Source organism: Suncus etruscus, chromosome 6, assembly GCF_024139225.1.
Source record: "Suncus etruscus isolate mSunEtr1 chromosome 6, mSunEtr1.pri.cur, whole genome shotgun sequence".
Lineage (NCBI taxonomy): Eukaryota > Metazoa > Chordata > Mammalia > Eulipotyphla > Soricidae > Suncus > Suncus etruscus.
The window spans coordinates 70,980,959-71,004,764 of NC_064853.1; the positions used below are offsets into that span (position 1 = coordinate 70,980,959).

At 36.9% G+C, this 23,806-nt stretch overlaps 1 protein-coding gene across 1 annotated transcript in view; it reads right to left on the bottom strand.

Moving 5' to 3' along the window:
- CFAP61 (cilia and flagella associated protein 61) overlaps nt 1–23,806 on the bottom strand; it is a 391,053-nt gene that overhangs the window by 266,291 nt on the left and 100,956 nt on the right. Inside the window, exons 14-15 of the mRNA XM_049774327.1 lie at nt 13,052–13,191; nt 495–621 (exon numbers count right to left, since the gene is read on the bottom strand). Coding sequence (XP_049630284.1) covers nt 495–621; nt 13,052–13,191 — 267 coding nt within the window. The remainder of the gene's footprint in view (nt 1–494; nt 622–13,051; nt 13,192–23,806) is intronic.

Sequence of the window (23,806 nt, forward strand, 5' to 3'; positions counted from 1 at the left end):
ATTTTTAATATAAGATCTTTCTTAGTCCATCGGTCCCTGAGGATGCAGCCAGTTCCACAGATGTGTGTGGACAGACTCAAAATCTAATAAGGGGAAAATGGTCCAAATTACCCCAACCTTGATTTAGTGTTACTGAATGGGCACAAGGAGCCAACAGATTTCTTGGCTCTGATTATTCACGTTTGTGGGCAAATGTGACCAAGCTGGGATCTAACTCAATTAATCTGGATCACGCTCGAAGTTTACACTCCTGTGATCAGCATAGTCTGATCATAATCTGATCTTTGGGACCACTTTTGAGGAGAAGCACCTCATTTCCTTAAAATCCAATGTTCCTATTTTTTCTTGTCTTACTTTTAACATCTGCCACACCCATCTTAGTGGTTTCTTGTGACACAATCTCTACTGAGAACTTTCCTGGGTCACCTTACTCCCATATTGTAAGGGGAAGCTAGCAAGCCCACATGGTTGGAACAAGCCCAGGTGATACTTACAGGATCTTTGCCAGCTTGAGTGTAGGAGCTAACATCTTCCAGTATGCGCTTACTTAGCATGAGGGTGTTGACAAGATTTTCAACACCAGGACAATCAAGTTTTGTAGCAAATCTTATATTAATTGATCTGGGTAGGAGAGAGACATTTTTAAGGCTAAAACACTAAATAAAATATATAGTTCCAAATAGAGACTGAAGGATTATAATATAAAACTCATATAAAGTAATACCCAGTAATTTGCATAACCATTAGGCTTCATTAATTACAAAACTCATTTGTTTCTCTAATAATTATAAAGACACATAAGAACAAGGTAGGTTGAAAAACTGATAATGCCATTAATCAACTAACACAAAGGCACACTTTACATGCATTTAATTTAAAATGTTTGGCACCATGCTTTATTTTGCATTTGTTTTGTACATAAAAGCAAATCATTCCTCAGAATAATTTGTTTATTGCAGGGGTGCTAGAGAGAGTGATCCAAGCAGTCCGAAGGAAGTCAGGGGCCCCATGGGTGATGCTCAGCCAGTCAAGCTGGTTCAATGACAGGAAAAAGGATGTGATGATGCTCAGGACCTGCAGTGCTGGGGAATACCCAGACATACCTAGCTGTGCTCAGGAGCCTCAAAAGCTGCACTCAAAGATATTGGGGACCACATACTGGCAGAAATCAAACATGAGTTGGTAGATGCTAACATGTACCCTCATGTCTATACTATCTTTTTGGCCTCTCCTATAAAATTAAATTTATGCTAAGATGTCAAGAAATTATAATGAACTCTGGTTAGCTTCATGAGACTTAAGTTTCCTAACAATTTTTCTTTGATTTGTGCTTTCATGTAAAATAGAATAAAATAACAGGGGGCCTGGGGCCTTTGCTTTCTGATGGAATCCACCTTCTCAAAGCATTCCATAATGAGTTATATCTCCTGCCTGGTTCCCTGTCACCAACTCCTTGAGTTACACAGGCCTTCTGCAGCCCTGCCTCACAACTGCTGTTGTCTTCTGGTAGATGTGACAACTGTGCTGCATCCTTTGTGTGTGAGACACATTCAACAATCATATTCCATTGTCAATGAAGTACTGGGTGCTGGCCTGGGAACAGCCAGGGTTCAGTCACTATACAGGTGGATCAGGTAGGCACATGGATGGCATGTTGGTAATTCAGTGTGGGTCTCTTGCCTACTTCTTATCCAGGTATTTAGTGCATTCCATACACTGGTTATAAGATCATGAAGGCTAGCTTGTTGCCTTGGGTTAGAGTAGTAAAAAGGAGGTAATTTATCATACCAGCCTTCACATTTTCATTTTGCTAGTGGTCAAACTTTTTCTGCTTCCGGTTTGCATAAGATGCCTACCAGTCATTCAGGAATTATTACTCAATAGGATAGAACTATTCCAGTGATATAAATAAAGTAAAATAGTTGAACTTACTTAACTTACAATAAAGTAGATATCTGTGATTAATTTTAATGCATCACTTTTCAAAGCATTACATTTTAAGCTTTAATATGATGGTCAAAGTGGCACATTTCCAAGGAACAACTTACGTTTATAATTAGCTGGTATATATACATATTATCTTAGTGCTATTCATGAATTTTTAAAAGTTAAACTCTTAGATTTAATATGGCCACTTTATATTCAAATCTAGTTCAAATGGATTAAAATTATAAATATGAAACCCAATGGTATCAAGTAATACCTAAAGGAATTAAGAGCATATATCCAGTCAAGACCATGTACATGAATGACAAACAGTATTATTCAAAACTGCCAAAAGGATGGAGATAACCAAATATACCATCAAATTATAAATAGATAAACAAAATGTAGCTAATTCACATTACAGAATTATATTCAGTCAAAAAGGAAATGAAGAATAGATATGTATCACAACATGGACATATCTTGAAAACATTACACAAAAGGCAAGAAATCACATAAAAAGACAAATAATGTATTATTACATTTATACAAAATATGCAGATTTGTAGAGCCAAAAGGTAGAAGAGCAGACCCCAGGGGCTGGGAACAGTCAGCCCTAAGTTAGTGTTTCAGGATTAGAGGTGAATGTTCAGAGTGGTAAAAATGCTTGAATTCAGACAAAGATGATAATGGTTAAAAATTATAAATGGACTAAAACTAACTGAATTACAGTGTCCTTTCCTGTGTCCTTTCCTCTGTCACATCATCTTCGAACGGTTTTCTTGCCTACAAAAAGCAAGAACTCCCCATCTGACCTCTTTGTGTCCCTCACATATTTCAGGTATATTCCTCTATCAGAAATTCCTACTGAGAATTCTGCATTTCTACATATATGAGAAATTCCCTCGGTTTATTAGCACACATTTGTTCAAACCCTGCCTTTCTTATCTGAAATATGGACAAACTCCAAATTTTCCCTTTCTTTTTTTGCCATAGCGCTTCCTACCTTCTAAGTCTTCTGTTCATTGCTTATCTCCTGCCACTAAAACAAGTGTTCTCAAGGACAAAAATTTTAGTTTTTTTTGCTTACTACAGCCAGAGCACTATTAGGTACACAGAAAGGTGCTGAAATATGAGCTTGGATGCAGAGAGTAAAAGAGTTTACACCAGACTTCTGTGTACTCTATCATATCACTTTAGATGCATAAAAAGTTACAGTTGAATTTTTGAGGGTATTGCGAGGAACCAGAGAGTGAATGAACACTTAATTTTTTTGTAATTCTCAAATGGGCAATGCTTTCCTTTATGGAGCAGAAACTTCTTGTCTCTGGCAAGCCTTAAACTCAGACCACACCATGGTTCATTCTGTAAAACAGGAGTTTTCTTGGGTCTCAGTGGTGCACACTGAATAACACCCACTCCAGTGGGGTATGAGGCTGTTTTACTGTGAATTAGAATAAAACACACATTACAACACTCACTTGCCCTGGAAATACATTTGAATCCTAGAAATAAACTTGAAAGAGAAACAACAGCCCTATTTGCTTTACAGAAGCCCTTCATCTTCATTATTTCTATTACCAAAAAAATTATTTCACAGTTTTTGTTTACTAAAGTTTCACTTGTTGGACCTGTGAGTCACAAAATGTGCTATGTAGCTATTCCAACGTAAGACATGTCTATGTATCAAATGACCCACTGAATTTTGAAGATATAGTACAAAATGAGAAGATAAAGTATCTCCTTATATTTTTTAAAATACTGATTACTCAGTATGGAGGGTGCCTAGTAAACTCAGAATTGAGCTGCCATATGATCCAGCAATCGCACTCCTGATCTACCCCCAAGATGGAAGAATATTCATCCCAAAGTATATATGCACTCCACTATTTATCGCAGCACTCAGCACAATAGCCAAGAACTGGAACCAACCTCAATGCCCAACAATGAATGAATGGATCATGAAGATGTGGTATTTATACACAATGGAATACTACATAGTAGTTAGAAATGATACAATCTTGGATTTTGCAACAACATGGATGGATCTCCAAAATATTATGTTAAACAAAGTAAGCTAGAAGAAGGATAAATATAGAATAGTAGCACTTCTTTGAGGTATTCAGAACATATACCACATTTACATATAGTAATCCATGAACAAATACAAGGGTCAAAAGGGTAAAATCTCCAAACACTGTACGTGCCACCATATAATGAGATGAAGTGTCCAAATGAAGTGGAAGGGTAGCAACACAAAGACTCAAATACTCATTATAATCTAAAGAATCCAGCAAGGATGGACTCAACAGTTTTGAGTGAACAGGTATGCAATCAACCTCTAACCACAAAGGTCTATAATAATGTCCTAATATATTTTTCCACAGAACCAGGTGCAGAATATGATTGAAAGCCTGGTCTCCCACTGCAGTGGTAACAATATGCTTTAATGCCTTAATTTTACCAAGTATAAAATAACACTTCAGCTTCTCTGTCTACAGGGAGCCTTGGAAACAAAGGGTAGACACCCTAATTTTAAAACTTGGCAGTCAATCATGCTGGATACCATATACAGTGCCCATTATGTCAAAGTCTTGATAAAATACTTTAATTAACCCACTTCCTTTGGTTTATGCCTTTAGTTAGGACCCAAAGCATATGATCATTCAGACTACTGAAACTGTCAATGGCGCACCACAGACCTATGCTACAGGTTCCACTCATTGAATACATTTCAGCAAATAACTACATCCTTTTATTTTTCTCTCATTCTTTCATTTTTCTCTCTTCTTCCCTCGACTTTTTTCCCTCTGTCCTTTACTCTTCTTCATTAATTCAATCTATTGCACTGTATTTACTTATTCTTTTTTCTTCTCTCTTATCTTTTGTTTCCCTCTCCTTTCTCTCCTAAGCCATATCTTAACCAATTATTTTTCTTTTCTTAACTCAACCATATCTTAAGAACTCAAACCCAGCCTATCAGGGTCAGGCCTCCAACAACAACCTACGACATTCCTTTATTTACCACAAATAATTTTTAAAAAAACTTATTCTGGACATGGTTACATACACCTCCCTTAATCACATAGATGACTGAAGGTAAATGGAATTCCACAAAACTATAAATCAATGATAAATTTAAAAAAAATAATAAATTTCTCCTTTTATAGGTGTAGCTTTTTTAAAAATAATGTGAAACATTCTATCTATGAGAATTAAAAAATTAACATGAATAGATAAATCCTGAAAAATACAATTTGCAAAGAAAATCTCTTAAGATTCACAGCAGATCAATCAAATGAGACTTTATGAGACAGAAAAGAATGGAGAATAAAGATTTATAAAATCAATGTGGGGTTGGCTGGTACAGTCAGTAGAGATTGCATGCTGACATTAGACACAGCATCCCATATGGTCCCAAAGCACTGCCAGAATTCCTGAATGCAGAGTCAGTGGTGGAAAGTGAGCAATGGTGAAGGTGGTGCACTGATGATAGTCTTGCCATCATAACGTTGACTCCTAAGCCATATTCTGAAAAAAAAATACTTCTATAATTATTTCATCATTTGAAGATTATATTTTTCACAGCAGACACCTCATAGAGCTGAGGGTCAGAGGGTATTCTTATGGTGTGGGCTTGGCAGTTCAGTATTTGGGCCCAGCATTACTATTCTGTTTGGTACTCGTGATGCTCAAGGACCAACAGGGTCACACCAGAATGACTGAAGGCCGATATGATGACAGATATAGACCCCATCCTTCCACCTTAGTAAAGTGTGCTCTTTACCACCTGAGCAATCTACCCATAATTTTAATGATTGTTTTGGTTTGGTTTTTGTGCACACCAAGAGGTGCTCAGAGCTTATGGCTGGTCTGCAATCAGGGATCACTATTGTAGGCTTGAGAGAATACCTGGGGTGTCAGGGATGGAAGCTAGGTTAGTTTCAGGCAATGTAAATACCCTGCCATTATACTATAGCCCCTGCCCTCATTTTAAGTTTGAGTACTGCAGGTGAGATTAGAAATATAACAAATATTATGGAAACAACTGATTTATGTGTTGTAGCTGGAGAGACTCCTTTGGAAAAAAAAAACTTAAAAACAAAGTTGTAGGGCCCGGAGAGATAGTACAGTGGCGTTTGCCTTGCAAGCAGCTGATCCAGGACATAAGGTGGTTGGTTCGAATCCGGTGTCCCAAAGGGTCCCCTGTGCCTGCCAGAAGCTATTTCTGAGCAGACAGCCAGGAGTAACCCCTGAGCATCGCCGGCTATGGCCCAAAATCCAAAAAAAAAAACAAAAAAAAAAACAAAAAAAAAAAAACAACCAAAAACTTAAAAACAAAACAAAACAAAGTTGTAAGGGGCATGAGCAATGTACAGGGCATCTTCAAGGAAATGGATTTTAAAAAAATACCCAAAATAGTGATTTCCACAGGAACCCACCCCTATGATAATCTTTCTAATAATACCAGCTTTTTTAAAATAGAACATAATATTTTATTATTTTCTACACCACTCAGAATTTACACACATTTACTCAATTCACAGAATAAATTCACAAAATTGATATAAGGCTATGGTTTTAGAAATATAGGCAAACTACAAGAGATGTTTAAAATGGTATTTTTTTTCTTTTTTTTTTGGTTTTTTGGATGGGGGGCACATCAGTGATGCTCAGGGGTTCCACCTAGCTATGTGTGCTCAGAAATTGTTCCTGACTTGAGGGAATTTCTGTTGCGTTTGGGCACTTTTTCGTATTATATTATTTTGGGGAGTGTGTGTGTGTGTGTGTGTGTGTGTGTGTGTGTGTGTGTGTGGTTTTTGAGCTGCACCTGGTGACGCTTAGAGATTACTCCTAGCTATGTGCTCAAAAATTGCTCCTGGCTTGGGGGACCATATGAGATGCCGGGACCGAACCGCAGTTCATCCTAGGCTAGCATGGGCAAGGCAAATGCCCTATCGCTTGCACCACCACTCTGGCCCCCCTATTACATTACTTTTATCCCAGATATGAGTGAGAAAATTATGTATCTGTCAAACCACTCCCTCTGACAATTCCAATCAGCATGGTATTCCATGTAGCAGCAAACTATTTCATCTTTTATTATAATTGAGTAGTATTTCCATTGCATATATAAACTATAGTTTATTTATCCTGTCATATGCTCTTAACAGGAGATTTAGGAGGAAAGTCTGTGTCCAACAAGCAATAATGGTAATACTAGAAGAACTAGAATAGGAGTGCTAAAATCAGCAAATAAAAACACAGGATACTGTTACACAAATAAAAAAAAATCCGTGCTCTTGAGCATAAAAAAATACTAATTTCCCTTAAGAAATTCTCAGTAGGGGCCAGCGAGGTGGCACTAGAGGTAAGGTGTCTGCCTTGCAAGCACTAGCCAAGGAACGGACCATGGTTCGATCCCCTGGCATGGTCCCCCCCTAAGCCAGGGGCGATTTCTGAGCGCATAGCCAAAAGTAACCCCTGAGCATCAAACGGGTGTGGCCCAAAAAAAAAAAAAAAAAGAAATTCTCAGTAATGATATGTGTTTGAAACAAGTAAAATAGTGACATATTGGGCCTGGAGAGATAGCACAGCGGCATTTGCCTTGCAAGCAGCCGATCCAGGACCAAAGGTGGTTGGTTCGAATCCCGGTGTCCCATATGGTCCCCCATGCCTGCCAGGAGCTATTTCTGAGCAGACAGTCAGGAGTAACCCCTGAGCACCGCTGGGTGTGGCCCAAAAAACAACAACAACAAAAAAAATAGTGACATATTAGAAAAAAATGACAGCCATCAGGAAAGAGTTACCGACCAAAAAGCATATAAAACAAAAAATATTAAGGGAAAATCATTTAAAGGCCAATTATCAAAGGGCATTTTAATTTACTGAGCTGTTATTATTAGTGGCATTATTTAATTTATCAGTAAATATTTAGTCATAAGAATAATTTCCAAGGCCAGCGTGATAGCACAGTGGGTAGAGTGTTTGCCTTGCACTGGACTCACCTGGGTTTGATCCCCAGCATCCCATATGGAACCCCGAGCTTGCTATAAATAAACCCTGAGTATTGCCATTTGTGGCCCCCCAAACCAAAAGAAGTAGTAGTAGTAGTAAATATCCAGTACAATAACTATTGATTTTATGAATACTTTTGAAATATATTCTTCCAAATTATAAAGTAATGAATTTCAGAAAAGTAAAGCTAAGAAGGTCAGGAAGATAGAACAAGCCAATTAACCCAAACTTATCCTCCCACTCATGATTAATTAATAGAGAGAAAAAGAAAGTGGAAGTGTTTGAAATAGTTAAATAGGAAAACAAGAAAAATGTTTTTATATATTATAACCTCCAATTAATTTTGGAAATATCTTAGAGATTATTATATAAAATGAAAAGACTTAAAAATCAATTGGTTTATAGAACATTCAAATAGAAAATTAACATAAGTATTAAAAGTGTTTTATTCTCTAGGGACAGCAGGTATAAATGAAAAAAAAAATGAGAGAAGAAACCTAACATGATACTCGTTGACAGAAAAAGGTAAGCAGTGACAATAATTGGGTGATTGATTTGTTTCCCTGCTCTCCAGAAGTGACTAGAGGGCTTATGACAAACAAATACAATTTCTGAAGGGAAAACATACAAGATTGGGTGAGGGTCTATAACATGAGGCCATGAAATTTAAAGTAACCAAACTAAGATAAAAAAGAATCAATCACAGGGCCAGAGCAATAACGCAGCAGTAGGGCATTTGCCTTGCATGCAGCTGACCCAGGACAGACTTAGGTTCAATCTCCCATGTCCCATATGGTCTCCCAAGACAGGAGTGATTTATGAGTGCATAGCCAGGAGTAACCCCTAAGTATTACTGGGTGTGGCCCCCTAAAAGACAAAACAACAAAAAATAAAGAATCAATCACAAATGTCAATGAAAGAAAAGCAAAAAATAGAACATGGTTTGCTTGAAAACTATAATATGGAAAAGGTAAATCTTTTTTTTTTTTTTTTTGGTTTTTGGGCCACACCCGGCAGTGCTCAGGGGTTACTCCTGGCTGTCTGCTCAGAAATAGCTCCTGGCAGGCACGGGGGACCATATGGGACACCGGGATTCGAACCAACCACCTTTGGTCCTGGATCGGCTGCTTGCAAGGCAAAAGCCGCTGTGCTATCTCTCCGGGCCCGAAAAGGTAAATCTTAAAGACCCATGCCTATAAAAGTTCCTTTCATCTCCATGCCCGTAAAGCCTTCTCAGAATTCATTTCTCTGTCCCCAAGTGGTTATATTATACCACAGCACTTTACACATTATTTGATCTCTTCCCATTATTTATGTTTTCCACCTCCAACTGAATGTAGGCCTGTGAGGGAGATGGAGTTTATCTGCTTGGGTCACTTCTGTTACGCCAGTTCCTGAAAAAGTAGGTTGACACATAGCATGCAGTTAATACTATGTGTGGGATATATAGAGGGCAGCTTCTTGTGAAATTAAACCTCCTCCCTACTGAAGTTAATACACAATATCAACCTGGATTACAACACCAGTTTTGCCAGATTAATGAAATTCAACTTCAAGACGATGTTCACCACGTGAAACAGAAAGAAAAAGAAAAGAAATCAATGCCCCAACTAAAGTTCTGTCTACCTCCAGACCTCCCAGTTATAAGAGCCCCCCCATGATTGAAAACATTTTGATCTACATTTTTTATTTACAACTGAAGCATTTCCATTGATAATGTAAGTTTTGAAACTTTCAAATATGATTTCAGAAAAGACAAATTAAGATGAGGCATGTTAAGAGACAGGAATTAGAAACATATCAATGAGTAAAATATTACATAGTAAAAAAGACTTTTCTCATCCTGTACTTTAATCATTTCTAATTTTTAAAAAATATAGCACCAGATCTGTCTATTCAAAGTTAAATGATATTAATACCTTAACAGAATAAAAATTAGAAAATAACAAAAGTTTTGTTATAGGTTCACTTCAGGTGGATCTCAATATATAAACACTTAACAGAGCTAAAATAAAACATAGAAATTAATATGATGATCATTGGAGATATTTCAGTGTATCACATCTCAATACACAGGAATTATCCATTACTTTTTTATATCTAATAGATTTGGCTAAGATTTCCAAAACTATGTTGAAAAGTAGTGGTGATAGTGGTAATCTTTTCCTAGTTACTGGCATTAGGGGAAAAGTTTTTCAGTTTTTGAACACTGAGTATTGCTTTGAATTGTTCATATTCTCCCCCTAATACCAGGATTAGGACAGGATTTATAAAAGACATATAAATTAGAAAGAAGTAAAATTATCAGACAGAATAAACACAAAGAAAACCCTTCAGATTCTAGCAAAAAATGGAGAAAACTCTAGAAATTAATTTCTCTAACCTGCAACTACAAGGTGATTATTTAGAAGGTTTCTTAAAATTTTACTTAAAAGGTTAAATATCAGGGCCAGAAAGATAGCATGGAGGTAAAGCGTTTGCCTTTCATGCAGGTCATTGGTTCAAATCCCAGTGTCCCATATGGTCCCCCGTGCTTGCCAGGGACAATTTCTGAGCAGACAGCCAGGAGTAATCCCTGAGCACCGCTGGGTGTGGCCCAAAAACCAAAAAAAAAAAAAAAAGGTTAAATATCAATTATAGAGAAAGTTCTATGAAACTCTATCACTATATCACTCATTTTTTCAGCAATTTATTGAGGTCTAAGTTACATACATAAAATGTACTTTTCTCTACCTTATTTTACTAAGGTGTCCAAAGCAGTGTTTAGGAAAGTGTGGTTTTCCTCTCTGTGAGTTTTGGCCAACCAGTCTAGCAGTTCAATGATAGGACCTGAAGATGTGGTGCTACTCATGATTTCTGGTTCTGTGGGTCATCCAGGTCACATTTGTGCTTTTCAAGGCCTCCAGAGCTAAAATGTTTGGGAGACCATGTGGTGCGGAGGATTGAGCTGTGGTCAACTACATACAACACTGACTTCAAGGCAGCTTCAACCCTGAATGCCAAAACTAAATTCCCATTCTAAAACTCAATGTGACTAGTTCCATAATATTTTAATAGACTAAGACTAATGTATATTAAAAAAATGAGAAAGAGTGGAGAATGCAGTTAGAGATATGACTATACTGAGAATTATTATAACAACGTTAATGAGTGAGGGAAGTAGAAATCCTGTCTCAAATACGAGGTGGAGGGGAGTCAGGATATGGGGCATTGGTGGTGGGAATGTTGCACTGGTGAAGGGAGGTGTTTTTTTTTATGACTGAAACTCAACTACAATCATGTTCATAATCACCATGTTTAAATAAAGATATTATAAAAAGCTAAAAATAAAAAGCTGAATTAATAGAACATGCAAGGTAGTGTTGCTATTATTTTTCTAAGGTATATGTGTTTCACTTGTTATTGATTATGATGGTTCTGTTCTAAAACAGAGAAGTAAGAAGTCCAATTGCTTCTTTTCCCAACACACCCAAATTTGTGATTGGCAACATACCACTTCTTCCCTTCCCCTTCAACACCATCAACCAAGATTCAGGAACAGACATATGCAGTGCAACCAGCAGCCTTTGGTGATGGCTTTAAATTTATAATAGAATACAAAATAAGTGAAATACAAATAAAACTTAGTGTTCTGAATATAAATGCACACTGACCACTCTTTTCTCAGAAAAGTTATACTACTTAATCGCCATAGTTATGGTATATAAGATTTAAATCTATCAAATCCATCTCACAATCATAAAAGGGACCACTCTGAAGCAACATCTGAAATGAAAGAGCAATAAAATGGTTTGAAATTAAACCACATATGAAATCAGGCATTGGCCTAGCATTCTTTATTTCACTCTATGAACTAGTAAGTTACCCAATTACTTAAGCCAACTTGACACTGTATATATATATATATTTATATATATATAAATATATATATATATACACACACACCTATACAGAGCACAACTTATTTAGTCATTCATTTATCAATTGTTGAATATTCCTTAAATGAAACATATTAATAGGTTCCTTTATAAAGTTTAAATACTCTCTTAGTAATCTCTTACTTATGGACATTTAAAATATATTTAATGTTCTTTAATTTATATAAACTTTGCGTCTCTGTAGTAAATGTCTTAGGCTAGTGGAATTTCTTTACTAAGAAAGACTAGTTCTTAGTTTCTATTGTTTTTGTATGTTTGCTGTTTCCTATATTTTAAATCTTGTCAGTTGACCAAGAATAATGTGTCATTCTTTTTTTTTTTTTTTTTTTTTTTTGGTTTTTGGGTCACATTCGGCAGCACTCAAGGGTTACTCCTTGCTTTATGCTCAGAAATAGCTCCTGGCAGGTTCAGGGGACCATATGGGGTGCTGGGATTCAAACCACCGACCTTCTGATGCAAGGCAAACACTTTATCTCTCTGGCCCCTAATGTGTCATTCTTAATTTGATTTCTTTTCCTTTACTAGCAATCTTGTTAAAAATTTTCAAATGTCAATGACTTTTTCTTTTTCTTTTAAAGCAAACAGGCTATTTTTTGTTATTGTTAGTTTTTCTATTTGCATATTAGTCATCTCATTGTATTATTACAGTTTATTGTGTATTAAGTTTAACAAGCATATTTGCTAAAAAAAAATCCTTCCCTAATACTTATGTATTAAATCAGAATATTTCAACAAACTAATATTTATTAATACTTCTTGTCTAGTACTCAGTGTACTTCCTCAGAAATGTTTTGTCTAGCTGGGTTGAATTTTCCAAGAATGCATATTTAAGTCCCATCACAGCATCAGTCTTACCTATCTGTGAGAAGCTATAAGCTTTGAAAAGGGAGCAAATGTGCCTCTATGCCTGATAGTCCTTCACCATTACATTCCCAGTGCTGTTCATACATTTTTCTAAATTTTAGTCTCCATTTAAGTCTTCAATAATGTGGGAGTTTAGAGTGTTATCAAATATATAGTTTTTAGCTCTATATTGTGGCAGTATTTACAGAATGCTACAGTACCCCCTAATAAGATGATTTTATAAATTAATGAATTAAAATAAGGAATTTATTGCATTACTGCTCTCTTCTCTTTCTTGTCTTTTGATCGAATGTGTGTCTGCTTACTTGAGCAATCCAGCCCGGTGGAAGACGTAGAGGTCCTGCTCAAGGGTACAATTGTTGAAGGGGACGATCTTCACAAAGTATTGGATGAGAGGAAACTCGGGTGTCATATGAGGCAGAGAAATGATGCAGAAGTTCTTGTTCTAATATATTCGGAGACCAGAACACATGGGGAAAGAACCAGAAATCACTGATCAATAAACAAATTCGTCTGGCTCTATAACACTAAAGAAATAAAAGACAAATGTGTGAAAGAAAAGTAAAAACTACCTATAATTTGGAAAGCAATCACTTAAAATTCACTGAGATAAGAAACTGAAAAATTATATGACAGCATCTGAATCTGACCAAAAATTAAAATAAAGAAATATTGTGAAGAACATACCCACATGGAATAATTCGTTTGTGAAATGAATTTTGTTGTTGTTTTGGGTGGAGGCACACCCAGCAGTACTCAGGGGTTACTCCTGGCTCTGCACTCAGAAATTGCTCCTAGTAGGCATTAGGGAACCAAATGGGATATGCTGGGGATTGAACCCAGATCCATCTCAGGTCGGATGCATGCAAGGCAAACACCCTACCACAGTGCTATATCTCTGGCCCCTGTAGTGAAATTTTTAAACAAAGGACTGTTGTGTTTTCAAATTTAGTTGCCTCTAGTAAGGCAGCAGTGTCATAAGAATGACCCCAAACGTACAGAGTCACCCATTAGGGTCCTCTACTGGAAGAGTTGAAAGGGTTCAGCTCTAGATGTTTATTTTCTCTTCACATGATTACATTTAAGTCAATAGTTCAAAGTGTGTTTAACCTGGACAGTGAGTTTAACACACAGTAGGATCTGAGGTCCTGACCACAGTCTTTTAAACATGCACTGTTCAATATGATGGCAGCAGCTCCTGGTCACTAAGTGATGGGAATGTGATGACAGCAACAGAGAAATAAATATTAATTTAATAGAAATTTACCTAAATTTAAAATATAAAACCTAATATCACAATTCAGCTATTGGTTGTTTCATATATGTTTAGAACAACAAGTTTGTGAATGTATTTAATTGTCCATTTTGTAAAACTTGTACCGAAGTATGCAATAAGTATAAAGAACGCATTGGGTTTCAAAAACTGAGAAATGAAAAGCTCCTGATAGTTTTTTAATATTGACAAGAAGCTGTTATGCTTGCATTTTTAAATCCTTAATTTAATAAAAAACACGGTATTTAAAGTAATTTCTACTTTTGCTTTATGCAGAATTTTTTGTTTTATTTTGTAATGTGACTGTAGGGACATTCAGAAATACTTATGTAGCCCCACTCTATGTGGTACAGTATTTCTGGGCTCCATTTAGCTCTGCACAGCCCACTTGATACTCTGCCAAGTACCTTCAGAAACAGCCTGAGCTTCCCAGAGCTAATTTGTCCCTGTGGGACCTTGCCTCCTCCTGAACCCTGTGAAGGTATTACTTGAGCTAATCCAAAACCCTCGAGATGTATGTGTAACCCAAAGGAGTAAATCATTGTCTGACCTTATCTACTTTCTCTCTAGCAAAATAACACAACTGCTTTTGGGGAACTTTAAGGTCAAGTTCGGGAAATACTAGAGCTGAAATAAGGATTGGATGCCAAGTCTCATACAACTTCTGCTGGGAGAAAGAGACTCTAATGACTAGAGTCTAATGAATCTACTCTGATTTCAACTGGAGGGATTAAGTATGAAGTAATAAAGACATTTTGTTTCTGACTCTGCATCCTGAAATATATAGAGTTACAAAGCAATTATCTCATTTACCTTTTCAAAGCAAATTACTTCTGCAATGCTGAATTTTTATATGCCTTCAAAATATAAGAATATACTATGACTTGCAATATTGTTACTGAAGAAGCATCATGAGTGATCATTTCCAACTATCATTGTCATAGTGGTCTCTTATCTGCCCTAACTGCACTCTTCCACTACTTGTGGCAAGCTTCCTACGAAAGGACAAAAAGGTAAAGAGAAAGAAAAAGAAAAAGGAGGAAGAGGAGAAAAAAGAGGAGGAGGAAGAAGAGGAGGAAGAAAAACAGGAGAAAGAAAAAGGAGGAAGAGGAGGAAGAAGAGAAAGAGGATGAGGAAGAAAAAGAACAACAAGCATATCATGAAGGCAAGCTGGATAGAGGGCAGGGGGATGGCAGGAGAGAACTGGGAATATTGGTGACAAGAAATATGCACTGGTGAAGGGTGTGTATATCGTATGACTAAAACTCAATCATGAACAACTATGTAACCATGTATCTTATGGTGATTCGATTAAAGAATTTATTTATAAAAAATAACATTGCATGTCTTAAAACCAACTATAAATAACTTTGTAAATAATAATGGTTAAAAAATTTTACAGTAAAATAAAACATCAAAATGAATTTTAAAAAATAAACTAAATTTAGAGAAATTACTTTCAGGCATCTTTGAGAGAAACCAACTTTGTAATCCTAACTTAAGAATAATCTACATCCCTTTATAAATTTCACAATAAACTAGAATATAAGGGCCGGGCGGTGGCGCTAGAGGTAAGGTGCCTGCCTTGCCTGCACTAGCCTAGGACGGACCGCGGGATGGACCACGGTTCGATCCCCCGGCGTCCCATATGGTCCCCCAAGCCAGGAGCAACTTCTTAGCACATAGCCAGGAGTAACCCCTGAGCATCACCGGGTGTGGCCCAAAAAAAAAAAAAAAGAATATAAAATATGGTCACATGCCTTTTAGGTTACATAATTAAACTATATTTTGCTCCAGAATAAATAAAATAATATAGAAAAAAATATTTGCTTCTAATTAGCCACCTGCAGTACAGTTGTTGACTTTATTTAATTGATAAACCAACTATGAAAGTCTTTATAAATATCTATCTACTAGCTTTCTTAAATTTTTTACTCATATTTTTTGTCGCCAATGAAGTGATGAGAGGCTATTTAGAAGCTCCATATCTTGAAACATTAAAAGTAAAATGGAGTAATAGGAAATGGAATTAAATGGAAAAGCTCATTTGTACTTGGAAGTTTGCCCTGGGATCCATTCACCAAAAGAACCTCTTAGGCAGTCCCAATCAATTGTAAATTTCAACTACTCTACCCACAGAGAAACAATAAGATGGTTTCAGAAATCTTTTTTTTATTTAAGTTATTGTGATTTAAGAAGTTATTCATAATCTCAGGCCTACTCAAACACCAATCCCACCATCAATGTTAAGTTCCCTCAAATAATTAAATTAAATCAAATAAGTCATTTCCCATTCTCCAGGCTACCTTATGTTGCTGGTTTGTATCTTATCTTCAAGTTCAACTCTCTGCATTCAAAATTCTGCACTCTGGATTGCTATTATATTCTTTAGTTCCTTCAATCCCAAAGAATTCCTTCATAGTCTAAATCAATTCTCCTTTGAGATGATTGGATTTATCTTCCAATGAATGCTTAATTTTCATTGCTATTTTATAGAACATTGATTTGAGATCCTCCTCATCCAGCCTTACAAATTCTGAGGTACAATTTAAAGTTAGGGAAAGTTATGCCTTCCATTTTCTTTTTCCCAATAATTTCTTTAGCTATTCATGGTATTTATTACTCCAAATGAATTTCAGGAGTGTTTGATTCATTTCTTTGAAAAATGTCATGGTATCCTTAGAGGAATTTCATTAAATCTGTACAATGCTTTGGGGAGTATTGCCATTTTAATTATGTTAATCCTTCTAATTCATGAGCAGGGTATATATATCCATTTCCTCGTGTCCTCTTTTATTTCTTGAAGTAGTGTTTTGTAGTTTCCTTTGTATAGGTCTTTCACCTCTTAGTTGACTCCAAGGTACATGATTTTCTGAGGCACAACTGTGAAAGGCATTTTTGTAATGTCTCTTTCATCTCCTTCATTATTTGTATATTAAAAATGCCATGGGTTGGGGCCGGGCGGTGGCGCTAAAGGTAAGGTGCCTGCCTTGCCTGCGCTAGCCTTGGACGGACCGCGGTTCGATCCCCCGGTTTCCCATATGGTCCCCCAAGCTAGGAGCAACTTCTGAGCACATAGCCAGGAGTAACCCCTGAGCGTTACCGGGTGTGGCCAAAAAAAAAAAAAAAACAGAAAAAAAATGCCATGGGTTTTTGAGTGTTAATTTTGTAGGCTCCCACAAATCTGTTGTTTCTAGAAGCTTTTTGGTAGAGTCTGGGATTTTCTAAACATTGTACAATGTCATCTGCAAACAATGAGAGCTTGACTTCTTCCTATTAGGTTGCCCTTGGTATCTTTTTCTTGTCTGATCACTATAACAAGTACTTCTAGTACTGTGTTGAATAGAAGTGGCAACCTTGTCTTGTGACGTATCTTAGAGGAAAGGCTTTTAGTTTTTCCCCATTGAGTATAATATTTCCCATGGGCTTGAGGTAACTGGCCTTGACTATGTTGAGAAAAATTCCTTCCATTCCCATTTGCAGAGAGGCATTATTTTTGTCATGAATGGGTGCTGGGCCTTGTGAAATGCTTTCTCTGTATCCACTGATATGACTGTATGATTTTTATTTTTCCTTTTGTTGATGTGGTATATTACATTGATTTATTTGCAAATGTTAAACTATCCTTGCATCCCTGGAATAAATCATGGTCATGCAGTCATTCCATTGTCATGGAATAAATACTTGGTCATGCTGTATGACCTTCTGGATAAACCGTTGGATCCTATTTGCTAGAATTTTGTTGAGGATCTTTGTATCTGTGTTCGTCAAGGATATTGCCCTGTAGTTTGGGGTGTGTGTGTGTGTGTGTGTGTTTGTGTGTGTGTGTGTGTGTGTGTGTGTGTGTGTGTGTGATATCTCTGCTTTTAAAATTAGTTTCATAGAAACTATTTGGGAGTGTTTCTGTTTCTTCATTTTCCTGGAAGATCCTGAAAAGGACTAGAAGTAATTCCTCTTTAAAGGTTTGAAAGATTTCACTAGTGAATCCATCTGGGCCTGGGCTTTTGTTTTGGGGAGGACTTCTGATTGCCATTTTAATTTCCGCAACAGTGATAGGTTTGTTCAGACATTCCAGATCATCTTGATTCAACTTTGAGAGGTTACCAGAGTCCAAGGATTTACTCATTTCGTCCAGGTTCTTTTATTCTGAGGCATAAATTCTCTCTAAGTAATATCTTGTTAAAGTTTGAATTTCTGCAGTGTATATAGTAACACCCCCTTTTATTTCTAATTCAATTTATTAAGTTTCTCTCTTATTTTTCTTTGTGAGTCTTGCTAGTGGTTTATTGATCTTTTTAATTTTTTCAAAGAATCAACTCTTGATTTCATTGATTTTTTTTTGAATTGTTTTTTTTGGGGGGGCTTTCAGTTCATTAATTTTTCTCTGAGCTTTCTTTTCTTCTGCCTATTTTTGATTCATTTTATTGATCACTTTCCAATTGTTTAAGCTGTATCATTAAATTATTTATGTAAGTCCCTTCTTCCTTCCTGATGAGTGCTTGAAAAGCTATAATTTTTTCCTCTTAATACTGCTTTTCTTGTTTTTCAAAATTCTGGCTGTGGGGTTCGCCATCCAATAAGCTGAGCTCTCTGGCCTGCGGAGGCTCTGCCATGCTGTGCCTTTGTTCAATCTGAGGACTTCAAGGGAAACTTCTGTGCCTGTCTGCCTGTGTTTCTGAATCCCTGAAGGTCTCCTCAGAGGCCTAGGGAGCGCACTCCCAAAAAACTCGTTTTGAAGCTGCCCAGTGAGTAAAATCTGGCTGTGGGGTTTGCCATCCAATAAGCTGAGCTCTCTGGCCTGCGGAGGGTCTGCCCTGCTGTGCCTTTGTTCACTCTGAGGACTTCAAAGGAAACTTCTCCTGTGCCTGTCTGCCTGTGTTTCTGAATCCCTGAAGGTCTCCTCAGAGGCCTAGGGAGCACACCCCAAAAAATTGTCAACTAGAGGCAGCAGAAGAGTGCGGCTGCTTCACGTCGCAGAAGCGCACTCTTTCTAACCAATGAACCCCACCACAACACGCAGGAAAAACCACACTACAAGCGTGACAATGAGGAAACCTCACAGGCAAACACCATGCACAGAGAATGAAGACGAAAGTTTGGATGACCTAATAAATTCCAACCACCCGATTAACCTCTTGGATAAGGAACTTAAAATAGCAATATGGAAGATGTTTGAAGAACTCAAAGAAAGCATAGATCTATCTGAACAAAACACAAAGACAGAAATCAGAAAACTACAAACTGAAATAACAGATCTGAAAAACATGGTAGTTCAACTGAAAACCTCAATGGATGGCCTCGCCAGCAGGGTATCAGCAGCTGAGGAGAGAATCGGAGTACTGGAAGGTGTGATGCAGAAAAACTCAACACAACAAAAGAAATTGGAAAAGAAACTTAAGACAAACAAACAGGCTATGGAAAAAGTACTCAAGGACTGTGAACAGATGAAAATAGAAGTCTTTGATAAACTCAACAGAAACAACATAAGAATCATTGGAGTCCCAGAAACCCAGGAAGTAGATCTCCAGAAAGAATCAACTGTCAAAGACATCAACAAAGAGATACTCCTAGAGTTAAAGACTACATGCAATCAAATCATGCATGCCCGAAGAGTACCAGCTAAAAGAGACCCAAAGAAAAACACCCCAAGATACATCCTCGTTACAATGACAAATCCCACAGAGAGAGATAGAATACTGAAAGCAGCAAGATCAAAAAGGAAAATTACATTCAAAGGAACATCCCTAAGACTTACAGCAGACATGTCACAAGAAACTCTCAAGGCCAGAAGACAGTGGTGGGATATTGTGACAAGACTGAATGAAATGGATGCCTCACCGAGAATACTGCACTCAGCCCGACTCATGTTCAGGTTTGAAGGAAGAATACATAGCTTCATGGATAAACAACAGCTTAGAAACTTCACAGATAAACCAGCCTTAAAGGAAGAACTGACAGGTCTACTCTAAGACAAGAGAGACCAACAAACACAGCAAACTTATCTACAAAGATGACATTAAATTTTATGACAATCATCTCCCTCAATGTCAATGGACTAAATTCACCAATTAAAAGACACAGAGTGGCAAAATGGGTCAAAAAGATGAATCCAACCTTCTGCTGCCTACAAGAAACATACCTGAATAGTCAGAACAAACATAGACTCAAAACCAAAGGCTGGAGGAAAATTATCCAAGCAAACAACACCCTCAAAAAAGCTGGGGTGGCCATATTAATATCTGATGACACCAACTTTATACTCAGAAAAGTGGTAAGGGACAAAGATGGACACTATGAACTAATCAAGGGATATGTGCAACAGGAATAAATCAGACTATTAAACATATATATGCACCCAATGAGAGACCAGCAAATTATCTAATACAATTACTTAAAAATCTGAAAGAAGAAATCAATAAAAACACAATAATTGTGGGAGACCTCAACATGGCCCTATCAACACTTGATAGGTCAACCAGACTAAATCCAACAAAAACATACTAGCCCTGAAAAGAGTAATGGAAGAAAGAGGACTAGTAGATATATATAGGATACTCCATCCCAAAAAACCTGGATAAACATTTTTCTCCAATGTACATGGGCCATTCTCCAGGATAGACTACATGCTGACACATAAAACATACCTCCATAAAATCAAGAAGATAGAAATCTTGCAGGCCACCATTGCTGACCACAAGGCTCTGAAATTAGATGTGAACTACAAAGCCACACAGAAGAAAAACTTTAACAATTGGAAATTAAACAGCCTGCTACTGAAAAACCAGTGGGTCCGAGATGAAATCAAAAAGGAAATCAAAACTTTCCTGGATTAAGGTTGATGTCTCAAATATTATTTTATTTTATTTTGTCTTGTCTTGTCTTTCTCTTTCTTTTTGCACTTGAACATGATTTGATTTCAGAACCGAGACTATTTTGTGGTGCCTGTCTTTATTGCTGTTGTGCTCACCAGTTATTTAATTCGATATTTCTTTCTGTATTGTTGTGGTATTTCAATTACCTTTCTCACATCCTCTCTCAAACTGAGGTTGGAAGCATCTAGAGGGACTCTGCCCATTTTCAGCGTATTTGACTTTTGACTTCTTTTTTTTTTCCTCTTATTTTGTACCCCAATCTATTGCTTTTCTTTCCTTCAAGCAAAACCACATATTCTATTTTCTAGCTCTGCCTCTTAAATAGAGGGGGGAACAAGGAAGGGTTCCAGTACCAAACAGATATGTGATCACTAATAGTAACCCAGATAAAGAGGGGTCCACCTACTCTAGCAGCCTGGGGGATGATGGTGGGGTATATGGGTTGTAGAAAGGGAACTGGAATGGGGGGAGGACATAGTTGGTGATGGGTATTCCCCTGATTCAATGTTAATATGTACCTAAAATACTACTGTGAAAGATATGTAAGCCATTATGGAAAAAAATTGTGTTTTTAATCAGAAACATTCTTTGACTTACATGTATCATTATTATATCAATTAAATTATATGTTATGTTATGTCACTATATAATGTTATGTTAGTTTACCTCATTATGTTAATCAATTTTGTCCTTGAATAAATTCTTACAATAAAAAAAAACTTTCCTGGAAACAAATGATAATGAAGATACAAACTGCCAGAATCTATGGGACACAGCAAAAGCGGTCCTGAGAGGAAAATTTATAGCTCTACAAGCACACATCAGGAAAAGAAGGGGCATACCTGAATAACTTAATGATGCAGCTCAAAAAATTAGAAAATGACCACCAAAAATAGCGAGACAGAAGGAAATAACAAAGCTGAAAGCAAAACTCAATGAAGTGGAAAACCAAAAAACAATCCGAAAGATCAACGAAAGCAGAAGTTGGTTCTTTGAAAAAATAAACAAGATTGATAGACCATTGGCAAAACTCACAAAGAAAGAGAGAGAGAGAAATCTGACAACCTGTATTAGAAATGAAAAGGGGGAGATCACGACAAAAATTGCAGAGATCCAAAGGATCATCAGAGACTACTTTGAGAAACTTTATGTTACTAAACATGAGAACCTAAAATAAATGGAAAATTTCTTGGACACTTATAACCTTCCACATTTAAGTAAGGAGGATGTAGCATATCTAAACACCCCCGTCACTACTGAGGAAATTAAAACTGTAATCAAACATCTGACCAAAAAGAAAAGCCCAGGCCCAGATGGTTTTCCTAATAAATTTTTTCGAATCTTTCAAGAGGAGCTACTACCAATCCTAGCCAGGCTCTTCCATGAAATTGAAAAAACGGGAACACTCCCAAATAGCTTTTATGATGCCAACATCACCTTGATACCAAAACCAGACAGAGATGCTGTCAAAAAAGAAAATTACAGACCAATATCCCTGATGAATGCAGATGCAAAGATCTTCAACAAAATCCTGGCAAATAGGATCCAATGCATCAACAAGATCATTCACTATGACCAAGTAGGTTTCATCCCAGGAATGCAAGGATGGTTTAACATCCATAAATCTATCAACATCATACACAACATCAACAGGAAGAAAAATAAAAATCACAGGATCATATCAATAGACACAGAGAAAGCATTTAATAAGGTCCAACACCCATTCTTGATCAAAACTCTCAGCAAGATGAGAATGGAAGGAACCTTTCTCAATCTAGTTAAAGCCATCTACCACAAGCCAATGGCAAATATTATCCTCAATGGAGAAAAACTAAAAGCCTTTTCTCTAAATTCTGGTACAAGACAAGGCTGTCTGCTCTCACCACTCCTCTTCAACATAGTACTAGAAGTTCTTGCTATAGTGATCAGGCAAGAAAAAGATATCAAGGGAATTCAGATAGGAAAGGAAGAAGTCAAGCTCTCATTGTTTGCAGACGACATGAGACTTTACTTAGAAAATCCTAAAGACTCTACCAAAAAGCTTTTAGAAACAATAGACTCTTATAGCAAGGTGGCAGGCTACAAAATTAACACACAGAAATCAATGGCCTTTTTATACACCAATAATGATAGGGAAGAGAAGAAAGTCAAGAAGGCAATCCCATTCACAATAGTGCCACACAAACTCAAATATCTTGGAGTCAACTTGACCAAAGATATGAAGGACCTATACAAAGAAAACTATAAAGCCCTGCTCCAAGAAATAAGAGAGGACACACGGAAATGGAAACACATACCCTGCTCATGGTTTGGCAGGATTAACATAATTGAAATGGCAATACTCCCCAAAGCATTATACAGATTTAATGTGATTCCCTTAAAAATACCCATGACATTCTTCAAAGAAGTGGATCAAACACTTATGAAGTTCATCTGGAAAAATAAACACCCTCGAATAGCTAAAGCACTCCTAGGGAAAAAGAAAATGGGAGGCATTACTTTCCCCAACTTTAAACTGTACTACAAAACAATAGTTATCAAAACAGCATGGTGTTGGCATAAAGACAGACCCTCACATCAGTGGAATAGGCTTGAGTTCTCAGACATTGTCCCCCAGACATACAATTATCTAATTTTTGATAAAGGAGCAAGAAATCCTACGTGGAGCAGGGAAAACCTCTTCAACAAGTGGTGCTGGCAGAACTGGTTAGCCACTTGCAAAAAAGTGAACATAGACCCCTAGTTAACATCATCTACGAAGGTAAAATCCAAATGGATTAAAGACCTTGATATCAGACCTGATACCATAAGGTATAGAGAACAACACGTAGGTAAAAACACTCCATGACATTCAGACTAAAGGCATCTTCAAGGAGGAAACTGCACTTCCATACAAGTGGAAGCAGAGATCAACA